General features: G+C 40.0%; 1 protein-coding gene across 1 annotated transcript in view; it reads right to left on the reverse strand.

Moving 5' to 3' along the window:
- The window catches only part of SLC38A11 (solute carrier family 38 member 11), a 43038-nt gene that overhangs the window by 11366 nt on the left and 5331 nt on the right, over positions 1-26341 (reverse strand). The window contains exons 4-11 of the mRNA XM_084798532.1: positions 25538-25672; positions 24224-24289; positions 22945-23051; positions 20555-20634; positions 9375-9445; positions 8545-8706; positions 4190-4302; positions 368-499 (exon numbers count right to left, since the gene is read on the reverse strand). Of these exons, the coding sequence (XP_084654658.1) occupies positions 368-499; positions 4190-4302; positions 8545-8706; positions 9375-9445; positions 20555-20634; positions 22945-23051; positions 24224-24289; positions 25538-25672 (866 nt within the window). The remainder of the gene's footprint in view (positions 1-367; positions 500-4189; positions 4303-8544; positions 8707-9374; positions 9446-20554; positions 20635-22944; positions 23052-24223; positions 24290-25537; positions 25673-26341) is intronic.

A 26341-nucleotide genomic window follows, 5' to 3' on the forward strand; every position in this document is an offset into this window, starting at 1 on the left:
TTTTTGCACACAATGAGCATTATTGGGGTCCCTGGCTTCTCCTAACTATATAGCCATAGCATTACCACCTTGTTAGGCAACCAGAGATGCCTCTGACATTACTAAGGTCTCCCGGCCCCTGCAGAAGAACAAAATCCACCCCCTCTCATTTGAGTAGCACTGCCAAAAACTATATGCTTCCAGAAACAGCAGACTATCATCATTATCAATATTTATTATTATGTTGCAAACAGATTTCCATTATACTCAGAAGGTGATACTTAAAAAAAGAAAAAGAAAAAGAAAAGAAAAGCACATTTTGCATTAAGTGGAGACATTTTAAAAGAGATTTTCAGAAAGGATGGAGCAAATCCTTCAATGTACTTACGTTGAGTTCTAAAACAATTCCAAGGCAATCAATCAGCAATGATACCAGCGTGGCTGCAGTAATGATAACCGCTGTTAAGATGATGTGGAATGCTGATGAAAGATTCCCACCAAAAAACACATTGGCAATTACCTGGCAAATAAACAGAACAGACTGAGAGGTGCTCTTGAGGCTTACCAGACTCACTGAGTCTTTTACAGTAGCACTATGACTGTATAAAACACCCCTAGTAAGGCAGCTCATCAAACCTTAGGCCACTAGGGTTGTTTCTATCATTTCAAAGTATTTACACATTCACACTCATAGCAATAATGAGTATTCATTGGTACGGTCTTTGCCAGTTATTGTCTTATGCTGTAGACCCAGAACATGGCACACCAGTGTTATAATACACACATTCCTAAAGGATAAGAAAGATTTTCGGAACGTTGCCTTATCCTTCTTGAGCTGGCAAGGTTACCACTAAAATGAACTACAAGTATTGATTATTTAATGGCCTCTAAGGCAGGTGTTAGGATTTATCCTTTTCATGATATTAGATGAACACTGTTCTTTATTAAGAGGATATCAATGCTCTACAAATGAAACCCACAAAGAAGAAAGGCAAATTAAGATGGATTCATCACTATTTTCCATGAATACGCAGATCCGGAAGCTAATCAATAGTCACCTACTAGGTGCATCCCATTCTAATAAATTTACAATAAGATGTGTAAGGGATAATTCCTATTCTCAAGAAGTGACATAATCCAAAAAGACCCACAACTCTATAAAGAAACAAATAGAGAGAGAACCGTTTGTGGCTGGATGAAAAAGACCAAAGAGAGTTTAGAGGGCTCTTGAGTTGTCTAGAATGGTGTACTGTGGGCAGTGGATAATGTCCTAAATCAATGTATAAGGAGCAGAAGAAGACCCGAGTGAATGTGGCGATTGACATGAGCACAGCCATGTCCAGGACCCCAATGTCTCAGTCCAATGCAATTGACAAAGCCTTCCCAAGGGTCCATGTGCAATTATCAACAGAAAGTATACTCTGTCTCCTCCTCCCAGATGTTTATAACCCAAGACCTCCCACCAGGACTAGTTAACCCCTTCTTACCCTGTTTATAACGAACGCATTAGTTTCTATGCTGCTATAGTAGGGGCCCTCTGTCAGAGCAAGCACATCCCATCCTACCTACCCCAGCTTTTCTTTATGTATGTTACCCAAATCCTAAAGACCACAGCACACAGAACGTGGCCATCTTCCTTAAAGTACTCTTCTTTAACCCATTGCTGAAATGGGTGTGACCTATTCCAAGCTTGAGGTGGGGATAAAATCGAAAGCAGTACTAAAAGCTGAGGCCACGGTGTACAGAAGAGCAGGGAGAAAACATTAGACATCATCTATGGAGGACAGACAGAAGAATCTGGACAGAGGGATGACCATGTGCAAAACAGCAGTAAAACCAGAATTGTCAGTGGAGGGAGAGGGTCAGGAGTAAGGTACTGCAAAGATAACAGCTGTTGAAAAACTACCTAGATGGATGCTCTCCCCACAGGTGAGCTGCTGCAGCGCTGCCAGTAGAGACCTAAGGGTGATACTAACCACTTTAGATGATATGAATGTGATGTTTCCCCGAATTTACCTTCTACAAACACAACTCTTCCATACCTCTTTAAGATGAGATTATGAGGATGAATTAACCACATCGGCAGGATAGCAGAGGGTATTTATAAGGGGCAAGCAGTCTTTTTGTCCTCTTTATGTGTGCCTGGCTATTTTCCCTATGAAGAGAAACAATCGTGTTTCTGCTGGATCTATTTGTATGTATACGTGTGCAGCAGCAAGTAGTGAGAGTCATACAGCATCCCTCTGCATGGTGTATGTTACCAGGACAAAGAGCTTGGTTTTGGTCATGGCAGCTAGAACGGAAACTAGTCTCCACTGAGGAAACACAGAAGCGGCAGGTGAAGTGATTCAAACCATCCACATACCCTTATCCAGAACACCTAAGTCTGTACCGTCTGCTCCTGACGATCTGGAGATCCGAAGAGAGCCTGACAATAGCTAGCAAAGCTTGGAAATAATCTTGAAGTTTAAAAACCTGCAGGCAGCAACCCTTAGTTTCCAGCTCCCTTCTGTGATGGAAGAGCACTAGCCTTGGGTCATGGCCTTCTACAGTGGGAGTGTGACTGGAAAGAATGCACAGCGTTGAGCATGGCCCTCCGTGTCCCAGCACTGTTTCTCCTTGCCTGAGCTGGCCTACGGTGAGAAAGCAGCAGCCTTGAGAAGCCCTGCGGATTAGATAGGGGATTTAAGGCTCTGTTTGTGGTTCACGTCATACATTACACGCCTTCGCACAGTGTGCTGTGTAAACACCCTGTAGGGGTAGATCCTGACTAAGCCCTTTTCACAGCAACTCTGAAAGAAGCTCTGTGAGGCAGGATGGTGGGTGCTTCTGCTCAGCACAGTGGGGATCTAGCCAACAGCATAGAGATTCCTGACAAGCCATGTTGCCCAGTTTTACACAAGAATAGATTCCCTTTTACCTACATAACTCCCCATATTTACAACTATAGAACTATAGAACTATATCCATCAAAATATATCTGTAGACCTATAGGTTTATGTTGAAGTTTGATTCCTCATGGACTATAATATATTATTAAAAAATAAAACCAATTAATCTGGCCTATGGTAAGTAAACAGTAACTTATGAAACAGCAAAATATGATTTTAGAAACAATTTCTTTAAGCTGTCATCCTTAATTTCTATTTTGGCATTCTTTTAAAGATAAAAGCAGCCATTTTGCTTTGGCTGTTCTAAAGGCTTGGGAAGGAAGCTTTCTCAAAAGCTTTGCATTTATGATAGTATAGTCTCAACCTTGGGGCATGATGTATAGTCACAACATTTAAAAAATTTATTTTGTAAATATTTGAATATATATTTGAATGAAAATGAGAACGTGACCACTCCTAGGTACAGGTGAGTAGAATGGTTTTTGGTAGATAGAAGGGAGAGAACAGTCAGAAGCATCTGGAAGAATCCAGAGCAGAGAGAGAAAGAAGTACATTAAACATGGCCAGTAGACTGAACAGGGCCATGAGAGGAGAGAGGGGCAGGAGACTGAGAGAGGAAGAGAAGAGAGAAGAGGCGAGAAGGTGAGTCGACCAAGAGAGAAGCCAAGCACCAGGAGAGCACATGGCGGGGACTATATAGGAATCAGAAGCTGGGGGAAGGGAAGGGAAGCTCCGGGGTTAGAAAGGTTGGCTGGGGCTCAGGGTGAGGAGTGCTGAGGGGAGCCAGGACTCTGAGAGAAATGCTGAGATAGCCTGGCAGCCAGTGTCTGCTTCGATGTGTTAATTGGCACCTCAGTTAGCCATTTGTCCCAGGTTCCTTTGGGACTTAGCAATATTTGTTTGTAGATTCTGACACTTTACAGCTTAAAGAGAAGGTTGTATGAGTTTGTCACCTGACATTATTGTTAGGTCCTACTGCATGGCTTGGATGGTGTGGCCTGTCCTCTTCCTAGGGGCAAGGCTTCCTCTTTCCCAGAGATTTACTTTATAAACCAGACATTTTGGTTCCAGGGCCGACTTTTTCCCCTACCTCCATACTCCCTCTCCTTCCCTTCCCCCCCAACAACCCCCAGTGTATGATGCCCTTTTCTCCCCCCACACCCCTGTCCTGTGTCACTTCCAATAAACTTGCATTTATATTATAGCTTTGTCACCAATTAGCTTGTTCCATTTATTTAATCAATCATACATGCGTTTGAGTATTTGCCTATTGAATTATCTGTGTCTTCCCAAATAAATGTAGTAGAATCAATGCTTACATCTCTGGTCACAAAGCATTCAATCGGGTATGTCAAAATGACAGTGACGCCATAACAAAACCTCCCGAAGGTCACCAGGTCATCACTTCTGCAGTAATTTTCAAATAAGTCTCCTGGAGAACAAGAGAAAATATATTTATTTGCAAGGTACTGAGGATAACTAACAAATGAGATATTTTTTTTTGTATAAAGGTGGTAGCTTATATACTTCATTCCTTATAATTAAAAACATAGGCTACCAGGTCTAAGTGTAACATGCTGCCTTAAGTAGCCTTGAGTTTATTCCCTGCTATTAAAACTAGTGCATGCTCCACTTGAAAGTAAGCTCTTCTATTGGCAGAGTTATTTGTTTTTGGTAGGCTTGCCTTAAAGTTGTGCCAATTTTTGGAAAAAATATTTTGCCCATTGTTTTTCTTTTTTCTTTTAATAACAGAATCAACTCCGTAAATTCTTATGTGCTGCCTTTATAAACGGCTTCTGGTCTTTGTTTCAGGGGATTGTATTCTTTTCAACAAATGTCTATTAAAATAAACAATTTTCTCTTTGAAATGCTATTTTTAGGTCAAGACAATCCTGCAAGGAAGAGTAGGAGCAGGGCATGTAGGGAGCTGGGTTTCCTGTGCTTGAGGTATATGGGTCCTGATCACAAGCCCAGGACCACACCAAAGCACTCCCCAGTGGCACTGACCTTCATGACATTTGATGCACCCAAATCTGAACGCACATTTTACTAGCTCGAAACTGAAAATAGGGGCAGTTCCAGAGAAGGGCATTAACTTTAATTATTTCCAAACCAAATAATAAACCATGTATATATGTGTGTGTGTGTTCTGTATGTTTTCAGAACTCTACGAAGAAATGCAGAGCTGTGACCAGCTCACAGAACACATGTCAGCACATACTTGCTGAATACAGGTTTTGGGCTTCTTTATTTCTTGAACATAACGTTGTTACATATGGACACAGCAGTTGCCTTTTTTTGTCTCAATTAAACCAATTAGAAAATGAGGTGAAAGTCACATATTTAAGACACTGCTTCAGAAAGATCTTGTCCTTAGTAAAGAGTGAGGAGGTAACCTACTAGTACTTCCTCTTCCAAGACACACTTTAGATGGACTGCCCTTCCCCTCCACCAAAACGACACCAGATGTGTGTTACATTTCTGGTGCCCCTTCTAAGCAGAGGAAGATGACAGAACAAGGCAGAAGTGGCAGGGGACAGCTTCAACACTGATTGAGGGGCCACCACTGTGAAAAGCCCAAGAATGGAGGTTCCCACTGCTAACCTCCACTAATAACGAGGCCCTTCGTCTCCTCTGAAGTAACAGGTAATAGCAATGGGACTCTAGACATCCCACTGCCTTATTGGCTTCAATTTATCTGATGAACAGAGGAGCATGTAGTTTATACAAACAAGACCAGATCGGTCTAAACAAAAATGAGCAAAGGGAGCAATGTCGGCTAATTCTAGCTGAAATCTAAGCAAGTTTTAGGGAATTAGAGGTAAGGAACAACAAGACAAGGGCAAAAACAGTGACATCAGCTACCTGTTGGCATTGCTGTACGAAGATGTGTGTGAAGCACAGGATGTATGTGTGTGTGTGTGTGTGTGTGTGTGTGTGTGTGTAAATGTATGTAATGCATGCACATATGTGTGTGGGTATTTGCGCTGGTGTTTGGGGTTGTGGAGGCCAGAGAACATCAGATGCCCCGCTCTATCATGCTCTGCCTTATTGTTTTCGAGATAGAATTTCTCACTGAAGCGAGGCTAGCAGCCAGGAAGCCCAAGAGATTCTACTGTCTCTTCCTCATGTCTGAGAACAGGCACAGACACATGTGGCCATACTCAGCTTAAAGAGCCCTTGTCACACTTTTCCTTTAGAGATAGAGCACAGGTATATAGCATAGGCTAGCCGCCCCCTACCTCCCATGTACTGTATTGGGATTACAGATGTTAGTGACCACATACAGTTGTCACAAATACTTAATTTTGGCATGGCAATTACCTCTGCTAAAAACAGTAGGAAGATGTCACGAGCAAAATCAGAGAGGCATTTACAAACCAAGGTCACCATGCACACAGGAACCCTCAGACCATTCAACTTGGCATACTATGTAGTAATTGTGATTGGAACAAGGCAGTATTTGAAACATTTCTTTTTTTTTTCCATTTTTTATTAATTTATTCTTGTTACATCTCAATGGTTATCCCATCCCTTGTATCCTCCCATTCTTCCCTCCCTCCCATTTTCCCCTTACTCCCCTCCCCTATGACTGTTCCTGAGGGGGACCTCCTCCCCCTGTATATGCTCATAGGGTATCAAGTCTCTTCTTGGTAACCTGCTGTCCTTCCTCTGAGTGCCACCAGGTCTCCCCCTCCAGGGGACATGGTCAAATATGAGGCACCAGAGTACATGTGAAAGTCATACCCCACTCTCCACTCTACTGTGGAGAGTGTTCTGTCCATTGGCTAGATCTGGGTAGGGGTTTAAATTTTACCGCCTGTATTGTCCTTGGCTGGTGCCTTAGTTTGAGTGGGCCCCCTGGGCCCAAATCTGCCTATCATAATGTTCTACTTGTATGTTTCTAGGACCCTCTGGATCCTTCTACTTTGCCATTCTCCCATGCTTCTCTCATCTAGAGTCCCAGTAGGATGTCCTCCCCTCTGTCCCAGTTTTCTGGTAAGTGAAGGCTTTCATGGCATTTCTTACCAAGATTTTCAAGGTTGCTTTCAACTGCACTATGCTGGATCAGGTAGGATATCTACATGTATACACCCACATATTCTCTCTATATATACACATACATGTGTATATATGTGTATTTGTATATATGTATATTTGTATGTATGTTTATATGTTTGTGTATATATATATGTACTTATATAGTATATATATTACTGCATTGGCATCACATTAGTTTTTCCATTAAAAAAAATCTTTCCAAAGCACTGTAAGAACTTGAAAAGGGTTCATTCTTGTTGGTTCATTTATAATTCTGTGACTCAAATTCTGAAGTTTTGCAAATCGGCCGGGTTAGTAATTGTCATTTTAACATTGCTGTTCATTTATTTGGTTATTTTACATGCTTAATTAATTGTCTTTCATTTTCTTTCATGGCAGTTTCTTTTATTTTCAAATTAAATGACTTTTGAAAAGGAAAAAAGTCTTTCTTACTTTTTGAGAAATAAATTATATAATCACAGTGACCTATGATATCTACTCAGATCAAGGCATCGCAAGAGTACCACAGTGCCACAGCTATCTAAGCCAAGAGGAGCTGGGCACTAAGAGACTATTGGAGGCTTTGTGCTCATCAAAACTTGGGAGGCAGACAGAGAAGCAGGGGAAAACATCTGAACTTGAGCATCAGAAGACTTGCTTTCTGGTTGTTACCAGCCAGCTGGGGCAAGTTACTTCTCTTTCTGTGGGAGCAGGAAGTAGGACTAGTTATTCCACTTACCTTCAAAGGGTTGTGGGAAGGTCAAGTGAGATACCAGACCTGCAAAAGCTGCGCAATATATGAATCATGGCGCTCGGCCCTGCTGTCAGGCTACCCTGAGTAATACCCCCTTAATGACTGGATGAAAGGGTCCAAAGCAGTAAAAAGAAGGGCCATTTAGTTACTGGGCCTGAGAGATACAAGAAAAGAGAAGTCACTTTGAACGCAGGGAGGGAGGGGAAAGGGCTGGCTTTTTATAGGAAAGATGATATTTGAGATTTAGTCCAGAACGAGACAATTAAGCAGAAATGTCCTAAAGTCTGGCTGGCGATAAAAAAAGGAAGGCCTGAGCTAGAGGGAAAACAAGGAAGTCACCTAGAGTGTTTGTCAACAGAAAAGCAGGACCCCGTCCCTGGGTGGAGTCGGGGTTAGAAAGGCAGGAGGAAGAAAACAACAACAAATTAGCCCGGAAAATGAAAAGACAGTACAGTCATTCTTTCCTCAAGTGGGAGGCAGGCAGTTCAGCACAGGTAACTGACTCAGAAAGGTTCAAAGAGGCCAGAGCCAGAAAGGTTATCATCAGCTTCAGCATTGGGAGGCTATTAGTACCCAGGAATGGAAAAGTACAGAGTGGCAGTCAAGAGGGGAGCCAGAGTTCATGTCTGGAAACAAGCAAACAAACGCGCTGGAGGTAGAGAGCATGGGTCACAGAGCTAACTCTCAGAGGGTAAGAAGAGAGGCATTATGGAGCAGAAATAGGGAGGCAGAAGGCTAGAGCAGAGGATGGGTAGAAGGGAGATGGAGTGGGGTAGACCCCGGGAAAACTGTTCCGGAATTGGCAGAGCACTGATAATGCTGGTTGGTACCAGTCCACACGTGCACCAACACAGGATGTGGTTGAGCCTCTCATTTTACCTTGAGTGAAGCCAGTAAAGGTCAGGTACCCGCATGTAGCAAAGACCACACAGATTAACACAGAAACCAGGATGGACGTGTGGATGATCCGGCACCACTTAGCTACGGTGGGCTCTTCCAAAGAACCATAGACCAGAAAGCAGTTATGGTGGCAAATGAATGCTGTAACACAAAGGAAGAAAAAAAAAATCTCATTAGTAGGGAAACAGCCGGGCTGTGCTTTCTACTTTGAAAAGTTGAGGCTTGTCTACTGCCTTAGAATTTCCAGTGTCTAAAATGAAAACATCTTAATTTATAAAACTAAATAAGCCAGAAAGTAAGTTTTAAAAAAGGTCTACAAACAAGAAACTTCACAGAAGACTTGCCTAGCATCTTCACGTTACTCTCAATATAACTCCGGCCTGTCCAACTTCTCTCCCATTTTTTCCTCTTCCTAATGGCCCTGCTTATCTTAAGGAACATCTGTACCTGGCTTTCCTTAGCATCTGGGACATAGAGGAATTATAGATATCTAGCCAAATATTAATCCTTTCTGAAAAGACTTTGAAGAAATTCATGACGTATACTGAACTTAGTAAACACACTAACTGTAACCAATACCCAGAAGGGAAATGCTGCTCTCCAATTAGAAGCAAGTTTTAGTAACGAATGAGAAAGGCTGGTAATGTACAGGAAAGGCTGGAGTCTAATTTTATATTAACAAGAACTAGAGTGTATGCTGCTAATGGTCAATCTAAACTTAGAAGACCCACTATAGACACACAGGGACCAGTGCTCTTCACAGAGCAGATAAAGTCATACCGAGGAAGGGTGTGAAGTCAGGTACTCACCAAAAGACATCACTCCAATGGCCTGAATGGCGTTTGGCTTTGCAAATACCCAGGCATCATCTGTCTTTGGTCTAGAAGAAAATCATTAGATACATCATTAGACAAGTGTAATAATAAGTTTATTGGAGAATAAGAAATAGTGTCACATAAATGAGTATCTTTCAATGGAACTTAATAAGGGGGGCTGGAGAGACACCTCAGGGTTTAAAAGTACTTGTTGCTCCTGCAGAGGACCCACATATGTTGCTTAGCACCCACATGGCGGCTCACAGCCATCTGTAACTCTAATTCCAGGGGATCAAATGCCCTCCTTGGGCACCAGATACCTGTGATACATGTGCAAGTGCACACACACAAACAGACACCACACACACACACACACACACACACATACACACACATACACACACACACACACACACACACACACAGAGAGAGAGAGAGAGAGAGAGAGAGAGAGAGAGAGAGAGAGAGAGAGAGAAACATGCAGGCAAAAATACCCGTACATACAAAAAATAAATAGCTTCCAAAAAGAAAAAGAAAAAACATTAATAAGGGCTTCCATTCATCTCACCAACATACGTTTCCTGGGGACATTAGTGTTTCCTCAACCCTAGTACTCTAAAATGCCCCACTGAATACTTGGACAGATTCTGTGTTTACACATGTAAAATAGTCACTGACTGTACAATATGGGGAATTGATTTGCTCAATCATTTTAACAAGAAAAGTTATTATGGAGTCATCACAGAAGATCCTAAGTGGGATATAACATTGCCAATATCCTATAACTGTTCTTTATTCACCTCTTCAGTTTTCCAGCTTTGATTGACCTGAGGGAAACTTAATGGAGTCTGTAGTTCAGTAAGGAGGGTTATGTGTGAGTTGATGCTGACCAAGGGTATACTCTTTTGGTACACTGTGTTGTCTCATTTGTTTTCTGCGGGGACATTCAATAATTATCATCCTTTAGGCCAGACATAGTGGTGCACACCTTTAACCTTAGCACCCAGGAGGTAGAGGCAGGTGGATCTCTACAAACTCAAGGCCAGCCTGGTTTACAAATTAAGCTCCAGGCTAGGCAGGGCCACACAGTAAGACCCTGCTTCAAACCAAAACCCAAACCAAAAGAACTATTTTCATTTAACGTTAAGGTAGTCTCTGTATCAGGATCTCGTTTGCTTTGCCTCCCAGTCTGTTTCACCCAAAAATCTTTTTATACATTAGCCTCAAATTTCTATCTGTTAGTGTACTTCTCAAAGGGAATTTTGAACATATACATTTTAAAAATTATTTTTTATCCAATTATTGTTTTGAGACAGAGTCTCACTGTCTAGCCCAGGCTGGCCTCAAACTTGTGACCTCCTTCCCCCACCTCAGCTTTTGTAGTTCTGGGGTTAAAATGTGACATCATCATGACCATTTGGTCACTTTAAAGTCTCAGGCAGCATATATCCTTGTGGAGTTAAAATATCCAGAAGCAGAATGGATCGGCCTACTTGGCAAACACCCTTCCCTTTACTTCCCTTAATAAGGACTACACAGGTCTTGAGCCTGTTCTGTTCTCCTCTAAGTACTGGCTAAGGAGTGCCTTTAGCCAAGTTAATTGATTCATGTTTCACTGTTTTGATTTCTGCATCTGTGAAATGGGAGTAACCATACTGTCTAATTTCCTGAGCCGTTTTACAGACAAAATGAGGTAAGACATGTTAATCTTCTGAAAGAGGGCGTGTTAGACAGTATATGTTCAATGCACAGTCAGTTTTAGCTGTACTATTTGTGAATTCTTAATTAGTATCCTTTCTTAAGTATTCAAAGGTGCATAAAAGCCCACAAGCATCACATATTGCTATCGACAGGTTTGAATGAGACTCAAAGAGTGCACGGAGATAGACAAGGATATGCCCACTGCCTAGCCTGCAGCCACTGGAGGGTTAAAGAAAAAGGGGAGTTCTCAAGATGAACACCCAATTCTCAGTTCGTTGTTCATTGTCTGTATGAAGAGGACACAAATGAATCCTATTTGTGCTGTCCAAGTTTGTGGAATTTGCACAGTATGCCGTCTTTCTATAAATGACAAGAACAGCTCTCACTGGGGGAACAGAGCCTTACAGAAAAGCTAGCCCTGGCCAAGGCCTCCCACTGTTCTCTCCTGATGGGAATCTTTGCGTTTTGAGTGGGAGCTACTGCCACCTGCTGCTTCCACTGCTCTCTCTTGCTCTCTCTCTCTCTCTCTCTCTCTCTCTCTCTCTCTCTCTCTCTCTCTCTCTCTCTCTCTCTCTCTCTCTCTCCAGTCAGCCTGGCAAATTCCAGCCTTAGTGTGCAATGTGCCCACTTACTTAAAATACTTAGGAAATTGTTCCTACTGTGCAGTACTTACAGAAGACTGTCTACCTTTTGGAAATGCTCTGAGTAATGTGCTCCAAATCTAGGAAAAGGTAATGGGATATGGGTTTTCATTGATTTGTAACAGCCTAGGACTGAGCTCAGAAACAATCAGTTCCACAGAGAGGGAGGGAGGGAGGGAGAAAGGGAGGGAGAGAGGAAGGGAGGGGAGAGAGGAGGAGGGGAAGGTTATCTCTTCCTGGTATAATTTATGAGAAGACAAATTTTATACTCAACCTGGCTGAAAACAAATAAAGTTATGGTTCTTCTGCCTATAGACTATAAATGTCAAATACAAAAATATTAACAGAGCATCCAAGCAATGTGTATTATTAATACATCACCAAAATGGCCCTCCTAATCAATCCAGGGTAGTCTCATAGAAACATCTGTTAATGCATTTGCCATACTAATAGATTAGTATGGGAAAGCATATACACAAAAGCATATGACTCGGGTTTTGTTTCTATAAACATACCAAGCAAGCTGTTAGTTCTCCATGATTTTACCGAATGAAACTTTCATTGGATGTTTAAACAGGCAAATGTATTTAATACCCAATTTGGGGTTCTACATGAAGAAATATTTTTAGGGTTGACCCTCATAGATTTCTTCCCAAAGCTTTCATCTAAACACTAACACCAATGTTTCTTACTTTTTTCTCCTTTTAATCTTTGGATCACAAATAGAGTAACAGAGACTAGAACTAACAGGTAAAGAAGGGAATACAGCAAGTAGAAAATTAATTATGTTTTTCATCTGTATAAAATTATATATATTTATTGGTTACTATGCGATTGTTTTGTGCTACATGTGTATACCAGGTAATTTTTAAATCAGGGCAAACACACATACACTAATTAATCTTTATCATAAAAGTATATAAGATACTTTCTTCTGGATTTTTAACTGTAAACAGTATTTTATCATTATCTATAATCATTCTACTGAAAGTAGAACATAGAACTTATTTCTGTTACTTAACTGTGTCCTTGTACACTGCCTCCCCAGCCTCTAGTGACAACTATTCAACTCTTTAACTTATAGGAAAATAACTTTTTTCTTTGCTTTTCGGGCACAAGGTCTCACTATGTAGCCTTAGCTGGCCTGGGATTCCTACAGATCTGCTTATTTCTACTTCCCAAGTGCTGGGAGTAAAGGCATGCATCATTAAGCCCTGCCTGAGACCAGCTTTTAAAATATTTCTCACGTGAGTGAGATCATATGGCACTTGTCTTTCTGTTTGTGACTTATTTTACATAATGCTTTCCAATTCCCTGTTGTGGCAAATGACATGATTTAATTTTTTTTTTAAATTGTAGAATAGTGTGATGTATGTGTTTGTTGTATTTTCCTTATTCATCAGTGGGCGATAAATTGTTTCTATAGCCTTATTATTAGAAATAATGTTGCAGTAAATAATTGGGTAATTTTTGAGAAAGAATTACACATTCATATGTGATGGCTGTTCTTGGCTGTCAACTTGACTACATCTGGAATGAACTAAAACCCCAAAAATGGGGCATACCTGTGAGGGTTTCTTTCTTTCTTCCTTTCTTCCTTTCTTCCTTCCTTCCTTTCTTTCTTTTCTTGATTTGAAGTGGGAAGATCTACCTCTAATCCGGATTTTTGAGGTGGGAAGACTCACCTTTAATCTAGATATTTTGAGGTGGGAAGACCTGCTTGTAATCTGGGCCGTGACTTCTGCTGGAGTCTATACAAAGGCATGGAAGAAGGAAGCTTTTGCTTTTTACGTGCTTGCTTTCATCTTGCTAGCAGGTGCATTCCTTCATTGGCATTAGAGCCCACTCCTTTGGGGTTCTAGCATGTACTGAAGATGAGCTGAGAAATGTAGCCTCGAGGACTGAGCAACTACTAGATTCTTGGCACTTCTGTTCATAGACAGCCATTGTTCGATTAGCTGGGCCATACCCTGCAAATCATTATAATATATATGTATATGTATATATATACACACACATATATATATACATATGTATGTTCATTTAATATATTCTGCTGCTCTACAGAACTCTGACTAATATACCATCCATCTCCATTAGATCACAGTAGAGTATAAACTCCAGAAAAAAAGAAATAACTTTTATGAGTCATAAAATATCTTTTAAATAAATGATTAAATTTGTACTTAGACTTCGATGAAAATCATAAATAAAAAACTTAGCCTGGGCCTAGACAGATGGTTGAGGAGTTGAAAGCATTTCCTCCTCCTCTTCCAGAAGATTCCTGTTCTCTTCCCAGTATCCACACTGGACCTCTTCTGGCCTCCCCAGATATAGATACACACACACACACACACACACACACACACACACACACACACACACACACTTAAACGTGGCTATCTAATAAAATAAGCTAGGCCACATGGCCTTCCCTTCTGTCCTGATATGCCACTGAAATGGTCCTAAATGAGTTTAAATGGTTTGCAAAGGAGAGGATGGGAGACAGCAGTGGAGAAAATAGTTTGTGTAAATGAGAGCGGATGTTTATGTCATCACTGTGGAGAGCCATACAGAGGGCGCTCACCAGGAGAAAGAGTGGCTTGCCTCATGGCAGCTGAGTGTGTGTAAGGCTCAGACACCAGTGAGCTACTATGAGTGTGCCAGTAAAAGGGGACAACAAAGAAAACAAGGCACTTTGGGATCCTGGAGAGAGACTTCCTGGAACAGGGAAGACGGGAAGGGTTCCTAGGTGGTTCCTGGTGGTGCAGGAACAAACTGAGAGGTAGATCTGTCTAGAAGTCGCAGCTGGACAGGATACCCCACAGGCTGATCCATGATCTCATCTGTCTGAGTGTTTGGAAGACACTTTGGGAAAAAGGAGAAAGGAGTTGAAAGGAAGTGTAAGTGGGGAGAAGGTATCTAATTTTATTTCATTTTATTTTTCTAAAGATTTATTTATTTATTTTTTAATTTAATTTTATTAATTTATTTATATTACATCTCAATGGTTATCCCATCCCTTGTATCCTCCCATTCCTCCCTCCCTCCCATTTTCCCCTTACTCCCCTCCCCTGTGACTGTGAGTGAGGGGGATTTCCTCCCCCTGTATATGCTCATAGTGTATCACATCTCTTGGTAACCTGCTATCCTTCCTCTGAGTACCACCAGGTCGCCCCATCCAGGGGACGTGGTCAAATATGAGGCACCATAGTACGTGTGAAAGTCATACCCCACTCTCCACTCAACTGCGGAGAATGTTCCGTCCATTGGCTAGATCTGGGTAGGGGTTTGAAGTTTACAGCCTGTATTTATTTGTTATTATGTCTACTGTGCTCTGCCTGCATGTACACCTGCAGGCCAGAAGAGGGCATCAGATCACATGATAGATGGATGTGAGCCACCATGTGGTTGCTGACAATTGAACTCAGGACCTCCAGAAGAGCACTCAGTGAGCTTAATCTCTGAGCCATCTCTCCAGCCCCGGTACTTAATTTTAAAAGCTGTAGTGTCTATCAATTGCTGTTTGTGAAGAGAGAAAAGATCATTTAGGGCCCAGCATATAGCAATCTGCAGCCTTAGCATGGCAGCACTTCACAAAGAATGACTGCTTCCTTTACATAACAAAACAAAACAAAACAAAACAACAACAAACAAAACAAAAAACTGAACAGATGATAAGTATATAATTATTGTTTGATCCTTTTGATGGGGTTGTTGGGGATGGAAGTCAGGGCTTCCTGCATGCTAATCATAATCATAGCCCTATATGCTTTTAAAGAAAAGACATTTATTTTTTTAATATTTTTTTTTTTATTTATATGTGTGTCTGCGGGAGCATATGCCATGTACGGGCATGCCTGTAGAGGCCAGAAGATGTCAGATCCTCTGGAGCTGGAGTTACAGCTGGCTGTAGGCTGCCGGATGTGCATGATGGTTTGGATTCCTGGATTCAGGCATCTTATCTTGATTGGAAACTTGAATTTGTTATCTTTATAACAGCCAAGGGATCAGCAATGGTGTCCTAACAAATAAACCTGTCTTCACAATCTTCAGGCCGGGCATGGCATCTCACCTGAAATCTCAGCACTCAGGAGGCAGAGGCAAGCGGATGTCTGTCAGTTTGAGGCTAGCCCGGTCTACATAGCAAATTTCAGGATAGTCTGGGCTGTATAATAAGCCCCTGTTTCAAATCAATAACAACAAAACAACTAAGCATCAAGGTATTGCTCCCAGGTTGTAGCAGGATACTGCACCTCTGCATCAGGAGGCTTAGAACACCTGTGCCTTCTGGTCACACACACTCAAACCTTTTTATTTATTTATTTATTTATTTATTTATTTATTTATTTTTGAGACATGGTTTCTCTGTGTAGTCCTGGCTGTCCTGGACTCACTTTGTAGACCAGGCTGGCCTTGAATTTACAGAGATCTGCCTGCCTCTTAAGCCAAGCAGAGGAGGCTTCCAAGTAATCCAGTGTGGGCAGAGTCTGATTTTTGTTGAGAGCATTAGAAATTAAAAGCCTCAACCACACACAGATGAGACTTGAGTGCTCTGGATACCCTGAGGCGCAGCTCAGTTGTTCCTGTTTTCTGTCACACCACAAACTTTCAGTGACAGGCAGCCCTGACCACTTCCCCCAGCTCAGGATCAGCTGCCTCCCTCCTTCGTGTGTCCTGCTCTGTGATACAGATCTGTGTTTGACAGGAGCTGCCAGGAAAAAAAAAATCCTTTCTTGTCATTACTTACTCTCAATGTCACAACGGTTTCACTTTTAAATACAATTTTCAAAATTTGATTTAAAGTTTCGGAAAACTTAGTGCTGATTTTTTTGTGTGTATGCCAAAATTTCGTGTGGCCTTACAAAAAATGATCCATGTCAAAAATCATGGTCATCATCAATGTGTTTTGTCACTTGAGATATTAACTTCCTTTGATTATTCTTAGCATCTATTCTTTGTTTTGTTTTGTTTTGTTTTTTGGTTTTTCGAGACAAGGTCTCTCTGTGTTAGCCTTGGCTGTCCTGGTCTCACTTTGTAGACCAGGCTGGCCTCGAACTCACAGCGATCCGTCTGCCTCTGCCTCCCGAGTGCTGGGATTACAGGCGTGCGCCACCACGCCCGCTTTAGCATCTATTCTTTGATGCCCCTGCAGACTCCTCACAGAGTGCTGTGCTCTTGTTTGGTTGACTTTGGACAATCAAGCAGGCGGGAGGGAGTAGAGTAGGATCCTACCTTAAAAAGTATTTATTACTGTTATTGTCATAATGATTAATATGTGTTTTCGTGCAATGCATTTGTTCAGGAACATAACTACGGGGGGGGGGGCGGTGCATAAGAACATGCGCATATAAAGGTCAGAGGCCAACACTAGTGTCTTCCTGTCACTTCTCTACTTTATATTTTTCCTCCAGCGTAATATTTTTATAGATTCTTTGAGGATTTTTACATCATACACCCCATTACATTCACCTCCTAGTCCTTCCCTGCCCACCCCCACCCTTGTGACACCCCGTCCCAGCAAGAAGAAAAAGGTGAAATTTGTAATATATATATATATAGTTTGGGAATATATATATATATATATATATATATATATATATATATATATATATATATATATATATTCCAATAAAGAGTTTGGGAGGACAGAAGAAGAAAAAGGGCGTGGGTGTTCTAGATTCATTGTTTCCTATTGAAGTAGCTTATTGTACATTGTTATACCAATTTTTTAAAAAACTCAAATGACATAAAATAATTCATTCAAAACATTGTGGGATTAAAAAAAACCATTAAATAATTTATCCCGGCTCCAATCGAAGTATTTTTTTCCATGAGAATATTTGTCATTCATTTATATCTTAAATTCTTTTGTAAGTGTGTTCTACCCATGCCATTTAGTTGAAACCCCTGTAGTATAAATGGGCTCTCTAATATTCAGGGCACAGTGGCTCTTCCACATTTCTAATCATTACTGCTCTGATGTCTCTTGGGGACACTCATTTTCCTATTCAGTCTGGATGCATTACTAGGTGTGATGTCACTTGTGACCAGATCACAAGCAACTCAACACAGATCCAGGGGTGGGAACCCTCACAGATCCTCAATGGAGCCAATGGGAAGTGATCCTTGCAGTGAACTGGAAGCACCTGAAAGAAAAGAACCCGTTCTCTTCCTGTGGCCTTAGACCTGAGTAGACCAAAGTTGAGACCATAAGAAGGGATTTCAGAATCTAGAGTTTAAACAAGAAGAAGAAAAAAGGAGATAGATGAAAAGAAAAAAGCTATGGCTGACTTCAAGAATTGAGCTGCTGGATACAACCATACCCACAACCATACTCAACAACCGACCTTGACCCTTATAGTTAGCTTAATGAATTGCCTTTCACTTCAGGTTTGATTTCATGATTGTCATTTACCACAAAAACAGCAGCAATTCATACATCATAAAAGTTCAGTGATCTACATCTGTCACAACTAATCATTCTCTTCTTCAAATATGTTCTTTTATATATTTTAACCCATTTTTATTGATCCTCTCTTGAATCCTGTCTAGTTTATTAAATTGTATAATTTTAGGCTTAGAATGGACAAAGTAAGGAAATTAAAGCTTGCTGGGCACTAGGGTACATTTTGTGTACCTAAGTGTCTATACAAAGTATAGTTGTAGATACAACAGTTCTGTTTTAGAGTTCTAAGTTATGGATTAAAATGCTATAACGGAGATGTCATATGAAGGACAATAGTTTTAAATTTGATTACATGTTATTATTTCCATACTGCTTATAAGATGCAAATATTAATGACATCCCAAGTAAAGGTTGTTTTGTTTTTAACTGGCTTTTACTTAATTAGAAAATATAGGAAGAAACAAATGTTGCCTCATTTTTATATTTGTGCACTTTCTGGAAAGCAACTAAATTGCCTTGCTACTGCAATTTTTATAAAGCAAAGGCCTAGAAAATATAATAAAACTGAACATAATTTCCAAGAAGAACTGAAAGTCATTGGGTTGTGGCTATTTGAAATCATATCAGAAAGCAGAATTTATGGCACTATGAGTTATGGAAAAGGAAATTGAATTGTGTTTTATTTTTAAAACACAACTACTAAAAAGGTGTTTCCATGGTAACAAGGTCACTACCAGCAGCCATTACAGACCTGCCTCTCTTCTGATAGTGGGTTTAAAGATCTTTTTTTCAAATATCATTTGAGAAGACCTGTAGGGGAGGGGGAGAAATGCACAGTTTTTCTGATCATTCATCTGAACTGAAAATGAGGAAAAGCACACATGGTGTATTGGATTTCTCATGTTTTATGGATAATAAGCATCCGTGCCTGTCTTATTTTCAGGAAGAAGCCTGCTTGACTATCTACTGTGCCAACCTCTACACAGATTTCATTAGCCTGATTGTAAGCAGGGGAAGCAGAAGATGTTTGCAGAACTATTCAAACAGACATAAAATGTGGCACCATATGAAAAATACATACTTCTTAGACATCTAAATATTGGAAGAGTTAAATAAATAATCCCCATCATGGTGAAAATTCAGTCTGAGATAAAATATTATGTCACCAGTAGAGGAAATTAAGGCTACATTTTATTTAGAACCGAAACAACCAAACAGCTCTTTAAGCTCTTTAGTTGCCAAATAAGCTCATTTAACCTGACAGGAAGCGAACATCCATTCCTTCCTCTTTTTCCTGATAGTTATCTAGAGAGCATTATTTTCCTCACTAAACTGGGAGATCAAATCAAATACATTTCAAACCGGCTAAACTTGTGTAAGGACTGGATTAGTGATACCCCTACATTTTCTGCCCGTCCCTCCCTTCCTCCCTCCCTCCTTCCCTCCCTCCCTTCCTTCCTCCCTTTCTCTGTTCCCCTCTTTCTTCCTTCCTCCCTCCCTTCTTCTCTCCCTCCCTTCCTTCTTCCCTCCCTCCTTCTCTCTTTCTCTCTTGTTGATCTTGTGTATTGACTTTAGGGTCTGCATTCTAGCCAGGCACTCTTATAGGGAGTTACACTTCCTAGCTATCTGTCCCAGTTCTTATGGTAAAGCCCTGATGCTTCAGTGTGATGGTGTCTACAAGAAGGCCTTTGGGAGGTAATAAATCTCAGGTAAGGTGAGGAGGGCATCAGCATCAGAGCTGGTTGCCATGTGAGGACCTGTAGCAAGGGGACAAGAGACTCTCCTGAATCAAACCATGTTGGCACCCTGGTCTCAGATTTTATACCTACTTGAGTCACATTTTTTTGGCATTATTTTCTGGTAAGCTAAGAGGCTTTTCATAAGTTTATGTACTAGGAAGCAACTTTACAAAGCAAGAATTAATCAAGAGAGATACAAATTACCTGTGCAGCACTGCACTATCAATCAGATCTATTCATTGAGTCTCTTCTTTCCCCTCTTAGAGACAATTCATAGCAGATACAGTATTCCTTGCTTTCCTTAAGACATGGCTTAAACTAATTTTCTGTTGTTTAGTAAATTTCAGGTCCCTCGGTGTATTTATTGACTGTAATCCTTTCTCTGATTCTTCCGGGTATTAGCTGCATGGTTTTTCTTATTGCTATGTGTATATAACCTCTTTTTTTTCTTCCTTCTTTCCTTTCTTATTTTCTATTTTGAGACAGAGACTCCTGCATCACAGTCTGGCCTTGACCTTGCTGCATAGCTGAAAATGACTTTGAATTCTTGACCTGGCTGTCTCCTCTTCCTAGGCCCTGGGATTATAGGCATATATTGATTCACTGCTTTAGTTTTCGTATGTTTCTAAATATGCTGCATGTCAGCAAATATTGATATAAAGACAAAGATACAACAACACTTACATGTTTGGCCCCAAGGAAACTGCCCTTGTCATGACAATGCCAAGAATTACAGTTGTCAAAATTGTAGAAATGAAAGAGATCTGCAAAAGGAAACGTGAAGACATTGTCAGAACAAGATGCAGATAATTTATTCCAAACAGGGTATCATTTTTTAAAAAATGTGTGAACGTATTCATAGGTTGTTTTTATCTAGTTCCCTAAGTGGCTTATAAACTTATAGGTCAGTCTATATACTTGTAGGTATGTAACTACTTATCAGATCATAATCTTTGTCCCTGAGGCACAAACAGAGGATCAAGCGTCCACTGTGATTTTGCATCAAAGCTTTAAGGGCTTTTACTTATTTCCTGCACAGGATGCAAAGTGAGGACTTTCAACTTGTAAAAGTAAACGTGAATTATCTTTTTTTTCTTCAGGTCCTATTTTAGTAGTGAATTAAACTGCTTTCTATCTATAATGGCTTCTTGTATTTTTATCTCCCCCGTCTTCTTTTTAACATAACATGCACACACTTGTCTCCATTCCTTTTTTTTTTTTTTTTTTTTTTAATGTCTGCCTTTCCCTCTCTGCTCTCTAGCTCTGTTTGTCTATGCTTTGGGTGCAGTTTGCCCTTTGCCCTGTGTGTCTAAGTCTGTTCTTTGTCTCCCTCTCCGCACTGTGCCTGTTCCATCTGGCTAAAACACAAGCTGCTGTGCGTGTGCTTGTGCTCTGTACAACTTATTACATTGGGGTTATGTTTCGTTACTTCATTTAAAATGGATAAGCACGTTTGAGATGGTTTCTATGACAAGACCTAAAACAGGTCTCAGATTGGTGTGGATTCAAATGCAAGAGGTATACTCCAGAGAGAGCCTGCATTGTGCTTTGTTCACTGGGATTTCAGTATGACACCTTCAAGGGACATGTAGGAAATTGGTATGTTAATTATTGCTATTTTCATGAATGTTTTGCTTTCTACTCTCTGAAAATAGCATTTATGTATCTATAATGAACTTATGAAGTGAAAAAATGCTACATAAACAGATAACTGACATATAAAATTTTCCTTTTAATACACTATTGTTACTAAGTTTTTGGAAACAAGATCTTACTATGTAGCCCAGGCTGGCCTAGAATTATGTGTAGGTAAGGTTGGCTTCAAAGTCCTAGAGATTTTTCTGCCTCATCCTCCGGCTCCTAAATGCTGGGATTGCAGGTATGCTCCACCATGTCTGGTCTCCTTTCACTACACCCTTGCTTGTTTCTAGATAGATCTTAGGGATGGAAGGCCTGGTGATAAGAACACTCCGGCATGCTGGCTCTGTGTGCAACTCTGCCTGGAAGAAGGGACCTCATCACTGGATACACTATATGAACATCAAAGGACACAGGGAAATGTGGCTGACAGTTGCAGTTTTTAAAGCAGACCATAAAAGAATCATGTGATTAACCCTTTAAAAACATCAGAATGTTCAACGATGTAGATATGGTACTAATTATATTTTGGGTGAAGTAGAAACATTCCTTGGTAGTAAAGGAATAAAATACAGGAGATAAAAGGTAGCCTATGTAAATAAGTTTATGTGGTGAGCCAAATAATTATTTAGTTAACTTTATCAGAAAGAATCTAGTATCATTGGCCAAATTTTCAACAATTGATCAATCAACAAATTGGTATTTAAATTCACTGGGTGGAAAATATACATAATAGACATTGTAATCTATAAATAAAAATATTTTATGTCATTTAAATGATTAATCCTTACATATAATTTTATTTACTGTTTCTTTCAACTGATATACAACACACAACAATATAGATTGTGAGTATCACAGAAAGTTTGTACAGGTATATGTTGTACAGTGCTTAAATAAGATAAAACATTTCTTTGTCGTGCTTAGTTTAACTACTTAAATTATCTACAAAAAGGATGAGACAATTTCTGATAAAGAAGACTTGCTTTAGATATAGTTCTTTGTATTTTCTAAATTTAAAGACCATTGTATATCATGTTATCTACTTTAGAGGTGGAAAAGGAATAATATATTTTATTTACATTTAAGCATCAGTTTCCCTAGGTGAGCTAATTACAGCTCAAGCATATTTGCATATTTGTAACTATAGTTAAACTGACTATAGATCCTCAAACTTAGGCCTATTTAAAATGTAAAAGCAGGGTTGGAGAGATAGCTCAGTGGTTAAGATCACTCGATGCTCCTATAGAGGACCTGGGATGGATTCCCAGTGCCCACCTGGCAGCTCACAAGCCTCTGCACACATTGCAGTGCCAGGGGGATCTGTTGCTTTTTTCTGGCTCCTGCAAGCTCATGGCCCACATACATACATGCAAGCAGAACACTCATTTACATAAAAAACAAAATTAAATAAATCTTTAAAATGTAAAAATTACCTTTCCAAGCTTTGCTATATCTCGGTACAATGACAAAGGCAGAGTAACTGTGATCGTTGAAACCACTATAATGAAGTGTCGACTAATAAAGAAATTTCCAGGATCAACTAAAATATAGTAAATGTTATTTAGTGTACAGATATAAATGACACATTGGTAATATATTATGAACAATGAGTTTAAAAACATAAATCACATATAAAGATGATTTGGTGTTAATGAACAAAAGAGTCATGTTAAAATAGAAACGCCACAAAAACATAAATACAAAATAAGCCAAGAATAAGCCTATACTTTATATGTTGGCATAGACTTTTACATTCCTATGAGTAGCCTCTTTAGAAAATATTTATTTATTTGATGTGCATGGCTGTTCTGCTGTATGTATGTCTGTGCATCATGTATATGACTAAGGCCCATGGAAGCCAGAAGAGGGTGTTGTGAGCCACTATGTAGATGCTAGGAATCGAACCTTAGTCCTCTGCAAGAGAAGCGGATGCTCTTAACCAAAGAGCCATCTCTCCAGTCCCAATAGCCTTGAAGTCAGTTTCTCTGCTCCTGTACTACAAGCAACCATACTCATGGTTTCTGAATTATCCTCATAGCCATGACATGGTGACATGCTGAACAGGAAGTGGGTTTGTGATACATGTACAGTTGCCCCACAATGGAAACAATACAAAGGTCCCTTAGCTGAGTGATGCACTAGTTTTTTTCCACAGTATAGAATACCCTTAACAATAGAAATATAAACAGGCTCCTGACAGAGCCACAGAGAGTGCCACATCTCAGCTACATACAAGCTGCTTAGTGCAAGAAACCAGACTCAGAAAACTACATGGTTTTTTGGTGGTGTTTACATGGTAATCTGAAAAAAAAAAAATCAAAACTTCAGAGAAATCAGAAGGAAGTTTATGAGAACTAGCAACATTTTTGTTTGTTTGTTTTTTTATTTATGTTTACCCCTGTATGTCCTGGAACTCATTCTGTAGACCAGCTAAGCCTGGAACTCAGAGATCCATCTGCCTCTGTTTCTGGAGTGTTGGAATTAACAAAGCAATGTACCACCAGCCTGGAGAAAAATAGCAACTTTTAACCATCAGTTAAAAGCTAATTTAGAGCCGTGGTCTAGGATGGATGCAGGTCATGGGAGCTGCAAGGTCTGTGAGGTGGTCAAGTCCTTCATTCAAATATTTCATCTATACATGTTTAATGAATTACATGACAGCCACACAAAAGAAGCTTATTCAAACTCATCAGATTTCTCATTTTTACCTACCTCCTGGGATCCTCTGAAAAACTTTGCTCAACGTATCTCCAGTTATTATGCTGTAACTTATCATAGCTGAAAACACAATGAAAACAATGGTCATTTATAAGCCTGCACGCATCTTATCTTGCGTATTCTGAGCACTAGCAGTTATTACTTTCTAAATGTTTATATAAACTGTAACATGTATTGCATATGATTTCTAGTAGGTATAGATTAATGATAACATGACAGATTTATGCCAGGGTGTCAACTTGAGCTTCAAGAAGATTTTTACTTTACAAATTGGTTGATCCCAGAGTGCTCTCAAGTACTGAGTTTTGACATTCATTTAAAATGTGGTTTATTTTGTGGTTGAGGGTTAGTTTCCAAACGCCTTTTCAGGAACGCATGAGTGCTACCTAAACTTAAAAAAGCAAATAATCATAGTAAAATTAGAAGGCAGCCTTGCAAAATGCCCCCAGTTGAAAATGGAAGGCTTTCGAAGGAAGTATATTTTTATGTTTCTGAGAGAAAGCATGGATTTATCCTCAACTGTAGCTTCTTTGATTTTAATATAAGCTATAAAGTCAATGTTGTTTGAAATTCTCAAATAATTAATAATATATTTTATAAATGAAGTTAATCTGGTCACTCAGTTATATGAACATTTTATCTAATTAAGAAGAAGTGGGCAACATTTTCACCATTGTAGTACAAATATTGGTACATAGGTTCCTCAAATCCTTGTTTCCAACAAAACAAAAATCAACTGTATTGAGACTTAAAAGAGACTTATTAGTTATCTCACTCACTTTAAATCCCACATCATTGTGAGTATGCCTGTGTGTCTGTGCGCATTTGTGTGTGTATTTGTGCATGCACATGTGTGCGCACGTATATGAATGTATATATGTGTATGTGATATTTGTGTATATATATGTATATACACACTGCAGAGAAAAGGGGAAGGAAGGATGAAGGGAGGGAGACAGGAGGAGGGGAGGGAGGGAAAGAGAGAGGGAGGGAGAGAGAGAGAGAGAGAGAGAGAGAGAGAGGGAGAGAGAGAGAGAGCAGCACAGGTAAAGAAAACCAAAACATTAACCAAATCCCCATTTATTTTAGAAAAATGCTTACAGACTATGTCAAAAAACAAGGAAAATAAAAAAGAAAGAAAAAAGAAAAAGAAAAAATAGTTAAGATGCAAACACTAAATTTGGAAAACACGTCAACTAGTACTTTTCTCTGATGGCTCGCAAATGCCCGTTGAGGCTGCTGGTGTTCATTCAGAAAGAACCATGTTGGTACCAATTATTGTAGCATCAGTCTTCACAGCCATCTTACCTATGAAAGGGTACATAAACTGTAGGGCAGAGAGCAGCATGTACCCTGGAAAGCCGAAGGTCTTGTTAACTAAGGACTGGTAGGAGTCTGTTCCAGAGAGGGCACCTCCTTTAATCAACAAAACTAAGGAAAAGTCTGTCGTGAAACAAAACAAAACAAAACACAACACAAATCATGTTGGAAAGCATTCGCTACAAAGGCTTTGCATGCTTTGAATTGTCTTTGAGAAAAAGAGAATTGCTTTTAAAACAAAGTTTCATGTAGCCAAGGCTGACCTCCAACTTGCCATGTAGCCAAGGATGACGTTGAACTCCTGCTCTCCCTGCCTCAACCTCCTGAGTGCTGAGATTATAGGCAAGCGCCACCATGCTGGGGTGTCAGAGGATGGTGCAAGAATAGAGTTGTGGGGGAAGAAATCTGAGTGCCTGTGAGAAAACTCCAAGAAAACAATACAAGGGTCTCATGACCTCAGTTTCTTCAACAATACAGAATTGTTTTTTTGGGATGTGCTTTGTGACCCTCCTGGGTGTGGCAGATAAGAGTGAGCTTAGGAGTCCCCACCCTGCTTGCAGTAAAAGGACCCCTAACATTCACTACCTCTTGATCTGAACAATTCATCGGAGAATTTAAGAAGGCAAAGGAGGCTGGGTATGATGGTGCATGCCTTTAACACTGGCATTTCCCAGGCAGAGACATGTAGATCTCTCAGTGAGTTTGAGGTCAGTTTGGTCTACATAGCAACTTCCAGGCCAGTCAGAACTATGCAGTGAGAGCCAGTAATGTACAAACAGGCAAAAGAAAAAC

This window comes from Acomys minous (assembly GCF_964271855.1).
Source record: "Acomys minous genome assembly, chromosome: 10".
Taxonomy (NCBI): domain Eukaryota; kingdom Metazoa; phylum Chordata; class Mammalia; order Rodentia; family Muridae; genus Acomys; species Acomys minous.